General features: G+C 52.3%; 1 protein-coding gene across 1 annotated transcript in view; it reads left to right on the top strand.

The window, feature by feature from the left end:
* ZGRF1 (zinc finger GRF-type containing 1) overlaps positions 1-17,372 on the top strand; it is a gene marked incomplete at both ends in the record, with an annotated part of 50,821 nt that overhangs the window by 30,534 nt on the left and 2,915 nt on the right. The window contains 10 exons of the mRNA XM_081091295.1: positions 4,873-5,016; positions 6,270-6,384; positions 7,469-7,731; positions 10,186-10,345; positions 11,714-11,791; positions 11,990-12,137; positions 12,833-12,960; positions 15,160-15,283; positions 16,615-16,791; positions 16,912-17,046. Coding sequence (XP_080947421.1) covers positions 4,873-5,016; positions 6,270-6,384; positions 7,469-7,731; positions 10,186-10,345; positions 11,714-11,791; positions 11,990-12,137; positions 12,833-12,960; positions 15,160-15,283; positions 16,615-16,791; positions 16,912-17,046 — 1,472 coding nt within the window. The remainder of the gene's footprint in view (positions 1-4,872; positions 5,017-6,269; positions 6,385-7,468; positions 7,732-10,185; positions 10,346-11,713; positions 11,792-11,989; positions 12,138-12,832; positions 12,961-15,159; positions 15,284-16,614; positions 16,792-16,911; positions 17,047-17,372) is intronic.

Below are 17,372 nucleotides of genomic sequence, written 5' to 3'. Positions count from 1 at the left end.
AATATAACTCAAATCCGAAATTGTCCTGGAAAACTAAAACAGTCAAAAAGCACAAATATTTAAAACTATAATAAAAATTAATAGTTGTATAGTTTATTATCTGTATACTCATAATAAACATTACTATCTTAATCTTTTTTTTTTTTTTTAAATATATTTTATTGATTTTTCACAGAGAGGAAGGGAGAGAGATAGAGAGTTAGAAACATCGATGAGAGAGAAACATCGATCAGCTGCCTCCTGCACATCCCCCGCTGGGGATATGCCCGCAACCCAGGTACATGCCCTTGACCGGAATCGAACCTGGGACCTTTCAGTCCGCAGGCCGACGCTCTATCCACTGAGCCAAACCGGTTTCGGCTACTATCTTAATCTTAGTTTTGCTAACAATTTTTAGCAAAGATGATCTATTTTAAAAAGCTACAATTTCCTCTTATTCCATTATTATTTTAAATGTATCTCAACATTTATTTTCAAGGCAAAGAAACACAGACCTAATTCACTTCATGATAAGTACAAATGAGGAAATCTGAGAATTATAACCTCATAATTCTTTTATAAAGGGAACAGTCTGGGTATATTTTTAAAAATCAATTAATGTAACCACTGCTACTCCCAATAAATTTAATGAAAAGGGAAATGGAAAAAATCAGTTTATGAAGTTGGCTTATGGGAAAGTTATGTAACCCTAACTTAAAAAGGAAACAGACAACAACAGGCCTGCCTGGCCAGGTGGCTCAGTTGGTTGAGCGCCGACCCATGCACCGCCTCGCTTCCAAGTCAGGCAGGGCACCGCCCAGGTTTCGGGTTCGCTCCCCCGTGCCCAGTGGGTTGTGTGCAGAAGGCAAAACCGATAGGTGTTTCTCTCTCACATTGATGTTTCTCTCTCCTCCCTCTCTGAAATTAATTAAGTATATATATTTTTAAGACATGAGTAGCTTTAAAGAGAAAATATTTCTATCCTTAAAAGAGATTTATTCTTTTGAAAATAATTTTTCAAAAGAAAAATTTATACGAGTTTAAATCATGGGCTGGTTAAAAAACAAAACAAAGGCAGAACAAGAATTCTTAGATGGTCAAGCTCAGTCATCACGTGGCTTTTCCCTGGGAACAGCACGTCCTGGTGCCGGTCCCAGGAGGCAGAGCGGCTGCGTCTGTTCTGCGTGCCCGGCCTCTCTGCTTGGTGACTGCGCTTGGGTTGAGGTTCCTTCCCCTGAAAACCTGGGCTTTGCTTTCAGAGTCTGTTCTCGGGTTTCTTCTCGAGCTTTTAGGTCGTGTGAGTGGACAAGCTCTGAGCCAACTCCCTCGCCTCTTCGCTGGCTTGTTTGGTCGTTTCTTACACCTGACGGGTTTCAAGTGTGTCTCCTTCAGGGAACACTTTTTCGGGTGATTTTTGTTCCAAAACAGAAGACTGGCAACTGCTTTCCTTTCTCATGTCTGTCTGCCGCTCCCAGTGAAGATGTCGTCACCACGGCCGCTGTCCTCAGACAGGGAGGCCTGGTGGCCTGTCCTCGGCGCTGTCACCAGCACCCTCCCCTCCCGGCCTTCTCCATCTTGGACTCTTTTCTTTGTGTGATGCCACGCTTCCCTTTTTGGGTCAGCGGTGCCCTCTGGGGTTCAGAGGGAACTCGGGGTCCTGCCCACGGCTGAGGTGGGGGGTTCGGAACGCCCGCGGCTTCGGGTCCCGGCTCCATGTGGCTGTTCTTCTGGTGAATGATTTCCCGGTTTCTGTGCCGGTGTCTTGGCTCCGTGTCTTTTTCTCACTGAGTCGCTTCGTGCTGCGCCTTCGTGGCGTCGTCACTGGACCTGGAGTGCAGCGTGTGCCTGTGCGCATCGGGAAACACTGCGCTTTCCGTTCTGGGAAATTGATCTCCATTGTTTCTTCAGGTAATTTCCCTCTTGTTTTTATTTATTTCACTAGGACTTTTATTATTCCGATGTCAGCACTTCTGAATGTCATCTCTAAATCGCTTCACATTTCTCTTATATTGTCTGGGTTTTCTGTCTTCTTCTAAATTGCTTATTTTCTAACGTATCCGTTCTCTATATATCCCATTGATTATTACTTTAACTGCCACATTTTCCCAGACGAACACTGTTCATGTCCTTTGCAGTGTTTCTTGCTCCATTTGCACTGCTGCTCCCCGTACTTCTCCCCTCTTTCCCAGGCTCACACCGTCCTTGTCCATCTGTCCGGTGCCTCCTTTCTGAAGGGCCCTGAGGCCCAGTGTTTTCTATGCAAGTCTTTGTGTCCCTTCAGCGGGTCATTGTTTTGGCCTGAGACCCGCTTCCCCTGGGTTTCAGCTGTTGTCTGGCAGCATCGGGGCAGGTTGGCCGGGCTCGGTGCTCCCGTGGCTCAGGAAGCCGGCTCAGTCCCAGGCCTCCCTGATGGCCTCTGTCTGTGGATAATCTACTTAACGTCTCTGTTCAGAGAATAATAGTAATAATACCTACCTGACATTTGCAGTGTCTGTTGGCCCAAAATGTAACATAGCTATTGTGTCTTCCTAACAACAAAGCCCCGTCGATCGAGACCTGCGATGACTGACCTGCTCCCTGGTCATGGTGCCCAGGACTCATGCCCGTGGCCGCCCTCCTCACTCAGAGCCTCCCTGGTCCCGGCCCTCGGAGTCGCCTGAGCCTCTGTGGTGAGGGTCACATGCCCAGTGTCAGTGTCAGGAGTGATGCCCCACCCCTTCCTGCACCCACAGCCAGGCTTCCTGTGGCTGCCGAGCGGGGGGGTTTCCTGAAGTCCCCCAGAAAATTCTGTCTTTTCTTTTTCCATCCAGAATTCCTGTCATCTGCAGGGATTAGTAGTTCCCAAGCTTCCTAGGTCTTACCATTCCATCAGAACCTCCCTTCTAGGAAGGGGTGGCCTTCGCGCGGCCCTGTTCTGTGTGGTCATTGCAGTGGGTCGAGGAGAACGGAGCGGGAGCACACTCCTGCCAGCTGTCGTGAGTTAGACATCTTCCTGCGAATTGTGGCAAACGTTGAAGAAAGTAAACATTAGCGAATGGGAATAAGTCGTTTAGATGTGTTACCTCAATTGGTAAACGCTTTTAAATAAATTAGGAATAAAATATACTGCGGTGTAGCTCAGCTTTTTCTAAAATAGTTTCCTGCACATATTCACTAAAATGATAGTTCTCGGGGCATTGGTAAGAGTGGACGTAAAGCAAAGGAGGCCGGGGGCTGGGTGGGCGTGGAAAGCGCCCGGTTGAGCAGTCTCAGCCCAGGACTGCGAGCCCTGCGTGTGCTGCTGGGCGTCGGCCGTCTTCCCTGAGGCCGGTGAGGCTCGTCTGGGCCAGGTGGTTGTACAGGTTGTTTAGAGTCAGGTTATAGATAACGCATATGAGCCGTTAGCATTTTACCCTAAAATACATGGGCAGTTTTATTAATGAGCTTTTGACAGAGTCCAGGCTTTTGTTCAGAATGCGGGTTTTGATTGGAGACCCGTTCATCGTCCTCGTATGAACCATCCCCACAGGGTGCCGCCTGCGAATGCGCCGTCTGACCCGTCACCTGGGCAAGGACGCGGCACCTCGAAGTCTGAGTGGAGAGCGATTTACATTTGTTCGCTCTCTTTTCTCATGCTTTACACTGATCTCCTCTGCACTTGAGTCAGAGCAGTTTTTGTGTTTTGTGTCCCTTTCTTTAGCAAATCCTTTAAAGTTTTCTAAATTGTTCCCTTAGGTTTTCTTAAAACAGTTTTTTTCTTCATATTCATAATGGTTGAAATAATACATGATTAAGTTATATGATTATAACAACAGATACAACTGGTATAAATAAGTTTTAGAACAAAAGCAGTTTACAAAAAGACAAATACGGTTGACTCTCTTTTTTAACTTTCTTTAAAAAATATGTTTTTATTGATTTAGAATAGAGAGCAAGGGAGAGAGCGAGGAAAAAAACATGGATGTGAGAGAGAAACATTGATCGGTTGCCTCCGTGCGCACGCCGATGGGGATCGAACCCACCACCTGGGTGTGTGCCCTGACCAGGAACGGAAAAGGTGCCCTTTCAGGGCACAGGGTGACGCTCAGCCACCTGAGCCATGGCCAGGGCTACAGTCGACTCTGCAGGCATCGACTCTGCTGGTGGTGGACATTGTGCTCAGGTGGCGTGCGGGGTCCTGCTGGCCTCGGGTCGCAGTGTGCGCTGGGGATGGGGGGCAGGCTCTACATGGAGAAGGCACACGGTTCGTCTCCGCAGCCTCAGGCCAGTGGCGGTGTGGGGAGGCACTGCCTTCCATCCATGGGCTGCCAACCTTTTCTGAGCATGGAAACCACTGTACCGCAGAGCGTCTCTCTAGACCAGCGATTTTCACCGGTGTGCCGCAAGGATGTCCAAACATGCAGTTCCTGCCTATTGAGTCAGGGGCCCTGCCTCTCCCTCAGATTGTCAGATAAAAACTGACAACAGCCAACCAACAATAGCCATCCAGTGTGAATGATTTAAAATTGTAACCTATTTTTTTGTGTGAGATCAGCAAAAAGTATATTTTGTGTGTGCCACATAGAATCTTAGTAACTAGTTTTTGTGTGCCATGAGATGAAAAAGGTTGGAAATCGCTGCTCTAGACTTATAGTCTACCTGGGGAAAGTCTGATGTAGCTATAAGGCTGTTCTAGAAGAGATGAGTTAGATGTCTGCTTTATTTACACTTTTTTATAATGATAAAATAACTTTAAAACCATGGAAGTAATCTAGTTAAAACCATGGAGATGTTCAGGTCCTCATTTGGGTGGAATCTTGAAGATGACAATAACCAGTTTTGTTTTTTGAGAAATAATGTAGGACTAGGCACCTAGGCAATCCGAGTAGCTCTGGATTGAGCACCGTCCCGAGCCCTCGCCGTGTCTGTTTGCAGACGATCTGTGGGTGGTCTCCAAAACCCTGGACTTCGAGCTGGACACGTTCATCGCCTGCAGCGCGTTCTTCGGGCCGTCGTCCGCCAACGAGGTGGAGCTGCTCCCTCTGAAAGGCTACTTCCCCTCCCGGTGGCCCACGGACAGTGAGTATCGCCAGGCCGCCTGTTACCAGAGAGAGGACAGCGTGAGGCGTGCTTCGAGCAGGGGTGCTGGCTTGGGTGGGTTCTTCGATGAAAGCCGAGAAAAAGCACCCACTTCTGCTCCCTGGGCTGTGTCCCTGGAAACGTGGGAATGTTTCTGCAGTTCAACCCCAGAGGGCTGTCGACCCACAGCATCCTGGCCCTCACTTCGGTGCTTTGTTGGGGTGGAATTTACACGCATGTACCTGATTTCTAAATAGGAATTTTGTCACATAATTTCTAGTATTAAGTCCTATTCTCGTGGTTCACTGAGTTCCCTTGGTTTCTCACGCTAGTTGGGCACGTTGTAAACACATCATTTCCTTCACACCGAGACGTTCTCAGATTTGCAGGGATTTGAGGGCAGCGGAGCGGAGGGTGTTTCATGTGGAGGGAGGTTGTCCTCGGCCTGGGAAGCTCCTGGGGAGGCCGGGCCGCCAGCGCCCCCGTTCGTGAACCTGGGCGCCTCCTGCTCGGCAGCTCTGGGATAATTTCCAATGTCCGGCGCTCGCCTAACTAATTAAAGACACAGCATTGAATGACTCATTCAGGTGTTTCATACACGTTTTAGCGTGTGTGTGTGAATCCTCAGCCGAGGATATTTTTATAGAGAGAGTGCAAGGGGGGCACGCAAAGTGAGAGAGAAACATCAACGTGAGGGACACGGATTGGTTGCCGCCCGCACCCACCCCACGGGGGCGGGATGGAACCTGCAGCCCAGGCACGTGCCCTCGAGTGGGAAGGGAACCCAAGACGCTCTGGCGCGCAGGCCGACACTCAGCACTCAGCTGCCGGCCAGGCCAGCTCCCTGTTTCCTGTGGGAGCTGAGTAGACAGCCGGATCCTGTTTAGTGGAGCGACCGTTGGTCACTTCAGAGTCCTCACCAACATCAGCGTCCAGTCTCCTGCTTCCCAGTGGTTCTGTGAAGTCACAGATGCTGCAGGTCCAGGGCGGGGTGCTGACTGGCGGCTGCGCATGTCACCCGCGTGACTCCACAGTGTCTGTCCGTCTGTCCACGCCCTCGGGCACAGTCACGGACCCACACTCAGTGTGCCTGTGCAGACGGCAGGACACAGACGGCAGGACGGAGGCGGGTGTGCCGAGGGCTTGCGGCCTGGGGCTGGTTCAGCGCCGGCTCTGAGCTGCGAGGACACTCCCTAAGGTGCTCCCGGTCTTTGTTGTGGGCACTGACACTCCTCTCCGCGCCCTCTCCGCAGCGGTCGTCCACGCGCTGTGGGTCTGCAATGCTAGCACGGAGCTGACCACCCTGAAAAACATGCGGGAGCACTTCAGCCCCGCGACCCTGCCTCTGACGCAGCACCTGTTGGCCATGTAAGTCCTGCCCCTGCGGGTGGGGCGGGGCGGGGTACCCAGCAACAGTGCATCCCATTTGGCAGCAAAATTGTAACTGTCTTTCAGAGACTAGGAGATGGAAGGGGGGAGAGAAAGAGGGAAACATCCATGACGAGAGAGAAACATGGATCGGCTGCCTCCTGCATGCCCCCCACTGGGGATGAGCCCACAACCTGGGCCTGTGCCCTGCCCCGGAATCAACTCAACCACTGAGATACACCAGCCGGGCCAAACTTTTAAGTACAGTGGGGCCTTGACTTACGAGTTTAATTTGTTCTGAGACCAAGCTCGTTAAGGAGCTGTTAACTCAAATTACTCTATCAACTCAATGCAAAAAATCGGCCGAGAGACAGCTGGTATCTCAAAAAACTCGTTAGTTGGGACACTCGTAAGTCAGTCCCCACTGTAATTATTTTACAGTTTGAATCCAGTATGTATATTGCTACTAGTTTTATTTTTGACATAATCTTTATCTCATTTTTAATTTCCCAAGTACTATAACTCCTTTAAAAAAATTGGAAGTGATATTTTATTAAATTGACAAAACTAGTTTCAAATTTGGAATGTTATGGTCTATTTGGTTTCATTCTTTTTACCACAATGAAGTCTTGGGTTAAAAAAAGTCTGTGTACTTTCAATATGTTATTTTTCTACTTTGAAATGAACTCAGTCTTTATATACTAAAGCCAACTTATCTCTGACAGTTTTACTTGACGTAGAGGCTCTAGTAATTTCCTGAGCCAGTTTGCATAGTAAGGCCTGGGCTCCGTGTCAAACACCACTTAGCAGCTGGGTACTTGTGGGAGAAACGTTCAATATTTCCGTGTCTCTGTTTGGGTAGATTAACTGCTCCCCAGTGTGACGATCCCAGTAAAGATGTGCAGTACTCAGCATGGTGTCTGCGCGTAGTAGGTATTCAACAAATGCCAGTGCTTTTCTCACTGGTGCTCACAGAAGGACGTTCTCTGAGGTGCTCGTCAGTGAAGGTTAAGTTATAAACAGGTCTCCCCCCCTGTTTCAGAAGCCCCTCATTTTTCTCTGATTGTATTGCTCCTTTTCCTAGGCCTTCGTCAGCTGCAGTCAGCAGTAAGAGCGGGGATAAGAGAAGATTCGTCCCGCCCGCCTTCGCCAGTACCCACACGCGCTGTGAGCTGCCCGGCCCAGGAGCAGCCCTGCAGTTAGCCAGCGCCTTCGTCCAGGCCCACCAGCTGAACGAGGACCAGGCTTCCGCTCTCGCCCAGATAGCGCGCATGGTGGCGGCGCGCGGGCCTGCCGAGGTGGGGCAGGGGCTGCCCGCCTGCCCCCTCCCCATCACCATCGTCCACGGTGAGGGCCGGGGGGTGCCGGGCACACCTGGGTGTGGGGACCCCCTGCAGCCCAGCACCTGGCCAGCACCTGATTGTATATGAGTCTCTGGGACTTGGTCTGCTCCTCTGCCCCTTCTAGTCAGTGCGATCCCAAGTGGACTCTGAGATGTTGGGACCCACTTTAGAGGCTGTGAGAGCAGCATGGGCACCAGTGGCCTGTGCCCACCACTGGCGTATTCGGGTTTGACCCAGCATCGGCCCGGAGCCGTCAGTGATGCCAGTGGGCGGCTGTCATGGTGGGCGTCAGTTTTGATGAGCAAAGCCATTGTGAACTGTCAGCTCACTCCCCATCCTCCCAGCAGCTGTCCCCAACCTTCCTCCTTCCTGGCCATGTGGGCCCCGCCCCCGCCTTGAACCAGGGCGTGCAGGACACAGCAGATGCCTCCGCACCTACCTTTGCCCTGTCGGTAGGCGAGTCCCACCAGGTCACGTGCACCCCTCCATCCCAGCCTCCGCCTCCTCCACGTTCCTAGGGTGAGACGGGCCCTGCAGCTGGAATCCTGGGCTCCGCCCCAGCTCCGGCTCGTCTTAGCGCTGCGACTGGGCAGGTTACTCCCTCGCAGCTTTACCTCCTACTCCACACGGGTCAGTCAGAGCCTCTGCCTCATGGCTTGGAGGACTGACCTGTTGACTTAGGTAAAGGCTTGGCCCATCCTGGCATGTGGTAAAGAGGGCATGTCATTGCCATGGTCGCCTCACGCTGCTCGAATCAGTTCACCGTGAGTTTCACCCTCTGTCAACCCATGGTCGTCGGCACCAATTCAGCGCCCACAGGAATCCCCACTTTGGGGTGCGAGGGAGAAGGAGCCTTCCTTTGGGGAAAAGAGCTCAATGGCTACCGCTCGGCTGTGAGGACAGTGACCCTGAGGCGGCCCTGGGCCAGGGCCTCGGGCGCGGCTGCTCTGCTCCCTGCGACATCGTCTGGTTCGGCTCAGCCGGGGCCGCTGGTCAGGGAGCGCTGGGTGGAAAGGGAAAGGGGCTCCCAGAGCCAGAGGGGAAGTGACTTCCTGGACAGAACCCCCACCCCTGGCCTCTGATTGGCTCGTTCTTATGCAAATGAGGGCTCCAAGTCCTCAAAGTGTGATTGGTCCAAAGGCACTGTCCTGATGGGTCAGAGTAGAGCCACACTGGTTGGTCAGAGCTGCTCAGCTCTGATGGGATGGGGAGAGCCTCAGTCCTATTGGTTGAAATGGATGCCAGGAAGAACTTCCTAAGGGCTGGGCAGATGCAGGGCCAGGCAGGCAGGCGGGCAGTGCAGGCCAGTGGTCCCGGGCCGGCTGCTCCCCGAAGGGCAGGGTACATGTGAGGCCTCTGTAGAAATGGCTGCCAGGCTCTTTTCTTTATTTCTTTTCATTTTCTGAGCCAGTTGGCCGCCAGGAGCACTTCTTAGTAGCTGTTTTCTTTCTCAGGATTCACACTTCATAGTTCCGCTCAACTGGTTTTACCAAAACACTCTGAGTAAGTCAGTTTCCTGCTTAAGATCCGTCAGGGACTTGCCCATCTCCAGGACAAAATTCATTTCCCCGACAGCGAGCAGAGCTCTGGGACTTGCCCTCGCCTCCCGCTCAGCCTCGCCTCTGGCCTGCGAGCTTCTCCAGCCTCTGCTGGAGGGACCTTGGCTTCCAGCGTCTGCGTGTCTTCCTCTGGACACATTCGTTCCGCTTGTTTGTCGGAAGCGTTCCCACCTCCACCAGATCCGAGCGGGGTTCCTTCTCGGACGCAGTCACAGCGTCCTCACCACGTTCACTATTTACTGACTGACCTGGGGCAACATGAACAGCACGACAGTCTCGGGGGCACAGGTGGTAACGCCATCTGTGCTGAGGCCAGTTTCCTCCCTTCACACTATTTGACCCCTTTGGCCACTTCCCCCCACGTGTCCTGTTCTTAACTGTTCCTTCCCTGGCTGCCTTCCTAAGCCACTAAGACAGCGGTTCTCAACCTGTGGGTCGCGACCCCTTTGGGGGTCGAACGACCCTTTCACAGGGGTCACCTAAGACCATGGGAAAACACATATATAATTACATATTGTTTTGTGATTAATCACTATGCTTTAATTATGTTCAATTTGTAACAATGAGACTATATCTGCATATCAGATATTTACATTACGATTCATAACAGTAGCAACATTACAGTTATAAAGTAGCAACGAAAATAATGTTATGGTTGGGGGTCACCACACCATGAGGAGCTGTATTAAAGGGTCGCGGCATGAGGAAGGTTGAGAACCACTGCGCTGAGAGGTCTTGCTTGGCCATCTGTCCTGGTGCTGAGCACATCCTGGGCGCTCTGCTCATGGTCTTGTGATGACTTCGTTACAAGAAGGAGAGGGAGATGGTGACATTATTTCTGGTGCGTTCAGAAATGTACTGATGACGCCCCCTTTGTTTTTGCCTTCCTTCCAAACTAGGAGTTTTTGGAGCAGGAAAGAGCTACTTGCTGGCAGTGGTGATTCTGTTTCTGGTGCAGCTGTTTGAAAAGAGTGACGCTCCCGCAGCGGGACGCGCACGGCCGTGGAAAGTGCTGGTTTCTTCTTCCACTAACGTGGCTGTGGACAGAGTCCTCCTCGGGTGGGTATGACACGTGAGCGTCAGGAGCTGGCGGCGCGGGTTGGTTGTTGAGAGGGGCCATCTTCTTGGGCCCAGGTGTGAGGCCTCTGGCTCTGACTCGAGCCATATCCACGAGACAGAACCGGCTACCTTCCTCGCTTGTAAGTTGTAGGAAATGGGTTTCAAACCTGACAGCCTTGGCACAAGGACAGGATGTCCGCTTGTGTGGAAGCGAGCACAGCAGGAGGCACCTGCCTGAGAGGTGGGCTCAGGCCCTGACCTCTCCCACCCCAGACAGGCCTCGGCTCAGGGTCGTGCCAGCCGCCCGCACCCTGACTGAGCGGCTGGGGCCTCCCTCCAGGACAGAGAGCCTGCCCACTGCTTGTCATGTCGTAAACTCGTGGGTTCCCACACTCCTGTTCCTCCGACAGCCCGGGTTGCTGCATGTGCGAGCTCCCCTGGGACACCCCTGCCCCTCCATGGGACTCGGGGCCCGCGGGAACCAGTGCAGACGCGATGCCTGTGCTGGCTCCGGTGCCGTGTGTGAAAGCCCTCCTCTCCGGGTCTGTGACCGGAGGAGCTGAGGTGCAGGTGTGTGAGCTGACGGTGCAGAGCTGAGCAGCTCGAGTCACGCCTCTGGTCCCGTGAGAGGCTCTGAGGAAGCAGGAGCAGGGCCTGTGCTGCAGGTGCTTGGGGGTGTTCACGGCTCTGCTGAAACCGAACAAGAGATGACGTGAGGGTCACCAGTGTTTAATGGTCTGAATGTCAGCATCAGTTACAAGCTCGATTAGGAGAAGTAACTCCTATGTATAAATGCAGACGCAAAAACTGAACTTATGGTAAAAATGTACGGTCTGTACAGATAATATATTTCCTTACAGATGTTTTATACATACACTCATTTTATTTTCCAAACTTGGTGTGATCAGTATGTATTTGTGTCTTACTTTTAAATCTTAGAAAACATACTTTTGATGGGTCTGCTATAGGCAGTGACTTGCTTAGATCATCCTTTAAGCCATAGTCAGTGCATCCACGTGTTCCCCGTTATAAATAACATGGTGGCAAGGACCCTCAGACGTAAGTCTGTCTCCGATTCTGATTTCCTCTGAGGAAAAAGTCCTCGGCCTGGAATCACAGATCGGAATAAATTGTGCGAGCTTGCCCTTCGTGAAGGCTCTCTGAGGCACAGGTAATGAGCTCCCGGCGTGAGAGTGCGTATTAAAGGCCTCTAGCAAATGCGTTCTATTAAAACTCTCAGCCACATTGCATTTACATTGAATGTAAGCATTTCACATTGAATTACAAAACTAAAAGATGCTGTTACACAAAAGTAATGTTAATAACGTAAATATTACATGGAACTGTCTTATGCTGTTTTGTTTAAAGGCTCCTCAGTCTTGGATTTGACAAGTTTGTCAGAGTTGGGAGTGTTAGGAAGATCGCCAAGCCGGTCTTACCTTACAGGTAAGAAATCGTAATTCCAAAGCCATAGAGTGCTCTCAGAACACCGCAACCTTACAGACCTCCTCTCTCAGATGTTTTCTGAGGAAGAATAGAGAAAGCTTTGTCTTTTTCCTGGTTAACTTAGGAAATCCGTTTTTAACTTTTTTGTAATGTTTTGGAAATGGAGTGAAGAAGGTATTTTATGTCGTTCTTTCTTAGCTTGCATGCTGGCTCAGAAAATGCCAGCGAGCAATTGAAAGAACTCCAGGCGCTGATGAAAGAAGACCTGACTCCCATGGAAAGAGTCTATGTGAGGAGAAGCATCGAGCAGCATAAACTGGGGACCAATAGGACCCTCCTGGGGCAGGTGAGGGACCTGCTGGGCGGGGGGAGGGACCTGCTGGGGCGGGGCGGGAGGGAGGGGAGGACCTGCTGGGCCGGGGAGGGACCAGCCTGACCTTGGTCTGAGTTCCCAGAAACCTCAGGTTCCTCTTATTCCTGCTGATGGAGGCCAGTGACCACATCCAATTAGAAAATGTATTGATTTCCTCTTTGTTATATTTAGACCTAGAGATGAAATACTAGCTTTGATCAGGCTTTCTGCCTGGGGAATAATGGTATTCTGGGGTAATATCTAAGCCTGTGAGGTTCACATAAACTCACGACCAGCAGTGCATGGGCTGTACTGCTGTTGGAATGACTCAGCGACTTTCCTTCTTGGCGCATCAAGTTGGGCGTGTACTTGACGGTGAGCGGGTCCGTTCGCCCACGTGCCCAGGGCACCCGTTTACTCAGCCTCAGCGAGAGGATAAAACGTGCGTGTGACCCCTGACATTTAAGATCCTGGCATCATGACAGCTTCCTTGTGAGTGTCCGATGAGCCTTCACTCTGCAATAGGCTGTCTTCGGTCGCTGTGCCTGTGGCTCCCATTTCTCGGGGGACAGTGGCAAGTGGACATAGTGGCCTGTGGGCTCTGATTGCAGGGCTCCCGCCTTCAGTGCTGACCCCACCTGCAGGCTCATGTTTTCTAAGTAGCTGACGACCCTCATCCCTGTGCCCAGGTCCGCGTGGTGGGCGCCACCTGCGCGGCCTGCCCGTTCCCCTGCATGGCCGGCCTGCGGTTCCCCGTGGTGGTGCTGGACGAGAGCAGCCAGATGACCGAGCCCGCCTCCCTCCTCCCCATCGCCAGGTAACTCAGGGCACGGCTCGCATCACTCCTCCAGGCTCTGGTGGAAACCTTGGCAATTCAAGTGCCACACTGACATTTTCAAGAACGCAGCGGGGGCTTGGGGGGCTCATGTGCCAGCGCTTTGTTCGGGGGCATGTAGGCCTCCGGAGGACGGCTCTCGAGAGGGTGCCCCTAGCACCCCCGGCTGCTCGCTGTGGAAGGTGCCTCTAGCCACCATCTGGGAACCTGGCTCAGGCTCTGCTTCAGTTGCCTCCTTCGTCTCTCTCCCATGTCTAGTTTCCGAAGATAGTTTTTAGATTATGGAAGGATATCAAGTAGATAAAAATAAATAAGAAATGACAATTTGTCTTAAAGTGTAGGAGATGAAATCTAAACTGTCTCAGCCACTGAAACATTGTGCTTTTAAAGCATCTCTCACGAATCCCGAGGGGGCGGGAGGAGGCCTGGATTTGGACTCAGCATCCTGTCCCCAAGTGAGGGGGGCTTCGGTCCCAGTTGTCGCCATTGGCCAGGATTGGCAGGTTCCTGCATCACGATTGGCTGGGATGGTCAGGTTCCTGCATCACGATTGGCTGGGATGGGCAGGTTCCTGCATCACGATTGGCTGGGATGGGCAGGTTCTTGCATCACAATTGGCTGGGATGGGCAGGTTCCTGCATCACGATTGGCTGGGATGAATTAGGTTCCTGCATCACGATTGGCTGGGATGAGTTAGGTTCCTGCATCCTGGGCTCTCACTGTTACACTGGGACTGTCCTGAGCAAAGGAGGATGAGTCAGTCTCCCCACCCAGGAGCCAGGGCAGAGGAGCGCTAAGGCCGTGCACAGAGGGTGGAGGAGTCACACTGGATGCTAACACATCACCCATGTGCTTCCTTACGTCCTCACCGCAGCCACGCCAGCATGGGCACGTCCAGGTTGCTGATGAGTACTGACGCGCAGAGTAGATAACCTGCCGTGTGCATCCATAGGGGGTCATAGAGCTGGGATGTGCATGTAGGTTTTGAAGTAGGGGTTCCCAGACCAGTTCCTACATGGTGCGGGGCTCCCCACCCCTCCAGCAAGCCGTTCTCCCACACCAGCTGGGGGACAAAAGCTCCCCTCAGTTCTGACGTGCTCACCGCAGGCAGCGTCAGAGCCGCAGGGGAGGGCTGTCCTGCAAGACCCGCTTCCGACGCCAGGGCCAGGCCTGAGCTGCTGACCCACTGGGTGCAGACGGAGGTTCCCGGGCCCCTCCCGCTCAGTGCCAGTCCGGGCCTGGGCTGGCACCTGGTCTTCTGACCGACTGGCCATAACCAGAGGTTCCCACGACCCTCTCCTTGGGTTCCGTTAACTTGCCAGAGCATTTGCAGACTCAGAGGAACATGTTGTTTCCTGACCCCAGGTCACTGTGGCACTAGGAACAGCCAGAGGCATTGGTGCCAGGACAAGGTGTGGGGGAGGGCAGGAGCTTCCAAACCGTCTCTCACCTCCTTACACCTCCACGCGCTCACCACCCCCCAGCCTTGAACCCTCGTGTTTCCATGGAGGTTTGTCACCTGTACGTGACTGATGAGCTCACTGACCACTGGGGACCCAGTCAACTCCCTGGGGGTGGGCAGGGGGTGGGGACTAGAAGCTCCATCCCTCCAACCCCAGTTCCCCTGGCAACCAGCCCCGCCTCAGGGGCTCGGCTAAGGTCCCGTAGACACAACCGAGGACCTTGATCCCTGTCACCGCTTGGGAAACTCCCAGGGTTCCAGGGTGTGAGCAGGAATTCTGGGCGGGACCAAATATGTGTGACAGACAGACTGTGGTCATCTGAGTGACCACATACATGGTTCTGATACCTTACAAGACTGCAGGTTTCTAATTGGAAAGACATTAACCCCGAGAGCCTACTTCCTTGCAGGAGTTTAAACCAAATTATTCCCAAGGAACGCTCCTGAGTCTGCAGTTATAGGTTCCAAAATCACTTTCCCAAAGCGCGTTCCATGAAATGCTGATTCTCTGCAGAGCAGGGGATGCTAAGAAGGCTTGTGTGGAAAATACAGTTATACCAGGGGTTTCTCCGCTCACAGCCGCGGGCCTTTGACTACACTGACTGGCACCACGAAGCCTGTTTCCTGGAGCGCGGGGTCCTCGGGTTCTTTGAAATACATTTAGAAAACAGTCTCGTGTCCGTCCGCGCTTCCTGTCTAACTTCTGGATCTGTGTTCAGGTTTGAGTGTGAAAAGCTGGTTCTCGTTGGGGATCCCAAGCAGCTTCCCCCCACGATCCAGGGATCGGAGGCGGCTCACGGGAACGGGCTGGAGCAGACTCTGTTCGATCGACTCTGCTTGATGGTAGGCGCTGCCGCCAGACCCGGGCTGACCGCGTCCGGCCACACCGTGTGGCCGATGGGAAATGACACTATTAGGAGACCGAGCCCCGCCCTAAAGGACCTGCGGTTGGACTTGTTTAGGAAGCACTCACCTCGCTCACCTCTGAAACAGGAGGTCCCAGTTCCATCCCCGTCGGGCACAGGCCAGGGTTTCAGGCTTAATCCCCAGTGGGGGGCGTGCAGGAGGCAGCCCATCCACGATTCTCTCTCATCATGGATGCTTCTCTCCCTCTCCCTTCCTCTCTGAAATCAATAAAAATATATATAAAAATAAAGAGAGCACTCATCTTAAAGATAAGTAGAACCCCACGATTTAAGTGTTCCTTTATAAAATGAGCCTTTTTCTTGTGTATTTAGTAGGAAGAAAGTATAAAGCTTTTGTTCTAAAATAAAAATAAACACCTATGATCTATTATCCATGCCCCGTTTTAGAGCTCTACTTTACATTAAAAATGTAAAAAGTTAATCATTAATCTACTTGTAACTGAGGTGATGTTCACATAACATAGAATTAGCCACCGCAACGTAAGTGGTCGTCACTACACCCCCTGCCCTGTCTGGTCCCAAACACATTCCCGCCTCCCACCTCCCTCCTGCCCGGCCCCCACGTCTGCTCTGTCTGTGTTCACACTCACCACCCTCACACCAGGCAGCTCCAACCACACACGGGTGCCTCCTGGGTCTGGCTTCTTCCACTCGGCACGTCCTGGAGGCCCCTCCACATTGTAGCACGTGTCCGTACTGTTCCATGCTGGTCGCCCTTACCCGAGGGGCACGCCCGGACCCCAGGGCGGCCTGCAGCTGCGACAGGAGCCCTGCGCACACTGTGCCTGCACACGCCCGCACTGTATGGCTCCTCTGGCATCTTCAGGTGGCCGGCATCTTGTGCTTTGGGGCCCTTGTTAGGAAAACGGGGTGACGTGAACACAAGCCCCGTGACACCGACAGCCCATCGGGTCCCAGGCTGACTGACTGGTGGGCGGGCGGTGTCCGCAGGGGGACCCGCTGGGCGAAGGGATGGGTCATGGCGGGCGGGGAGGTCCAGGTGAAGGTTTCCTCACCCTGCCTGTTAGATCATGAGTTAAGGTTTGACAGTTTAATATTTTATGATTTTGTGGTGTGTGGTCATTTACCAGGAGAATAGTTTTAGTAATTAAACAATTTACTCTTGTGTTTCTAATTCATGTAGTCAGAGCACAATACGGCAGTACTTCCGACTTTTAAAATACCTTTTTTTCCCTTAAGAAAAAGTGCTGTTTCAAGTTCTTACTTTTCCTCATTTAAACTTCTTAGGGTCACAAGCCAGTTCTGCTGAGAACCCAGTACCGCTGTCACCCGGCCATCGCCGCTGTGGCTAACGACCTGTTTTACGGAGGCGGCCTTAGGAACGGCATCTCGGAGGCCGAGAGGGGCCCGCTGCTCGCCTGGCTGCCCACCCTGTGCTTCTACAACGTCCCAGGGCAGGAGCAGGCGAGTGCCGTCCAGCGGGGCCAGCACAGCCCCGTCCTGTTCTCTGTGGTGTGTGGTGCCATGTTCTCGTCTTCCTCGCCTTTCCGGGAAATGTAATTCTGGGTCTGTTTTTTGTTCCAGATGGAAGGAGGCAACAGCTTTCATAATGAGGCGGAAGCCGCTTTCACCCTGACGCTGATTCGAGCTCTGGTTGCAGGTGGAATCCCAGGCACCATGATCGGGGTGATAACGCTGTACAAGTCCCAGCTGGGCAAGGTTTGTGTCCCCCCCCCGCCCCGTCTCCCCCCCGTGTACAGATGCTATCATTTCCTATCACAGCGCTTGATGTTCTATTTGTAAGGGCTTGACTGGGTGCTTTAAAACCTTTTGGGACCATAATTAATGCATTCAGAAAGAAGCATTCTGAGTTTTGTCTGCCTGGCTTTTTTTCTGTATAATTAAATGTAAACCTAACAAGGTTTAATGAAATTCCGTTTACAGCTCTTGGGGCAAAAATGCAAATAAACAAATCAGAGGGCAGGAAGTGCGGCGTGTGCTTTGTGTTTTGGGACAGATGGGATTGGATCTGTTTTCCAAACTGT

Source organism: Myotis nattereri (assembly GCF_964212035.1).
Source record: "Myotis nattereri genome assembly, chromosome: 5".
In the NCBI taxonomy this organism is placed as follows: domain Eukaryota; kingdom Metazoa; phylum Chordata; class Mammalia; order Chiroptera; family Vespertilionidae; genus Myotis; species Myotis nattereri.
Note: the sequence above shows the minus strand (reverse complement) of the source record. Positions and strands in the feature narration are given on the sequence as shown.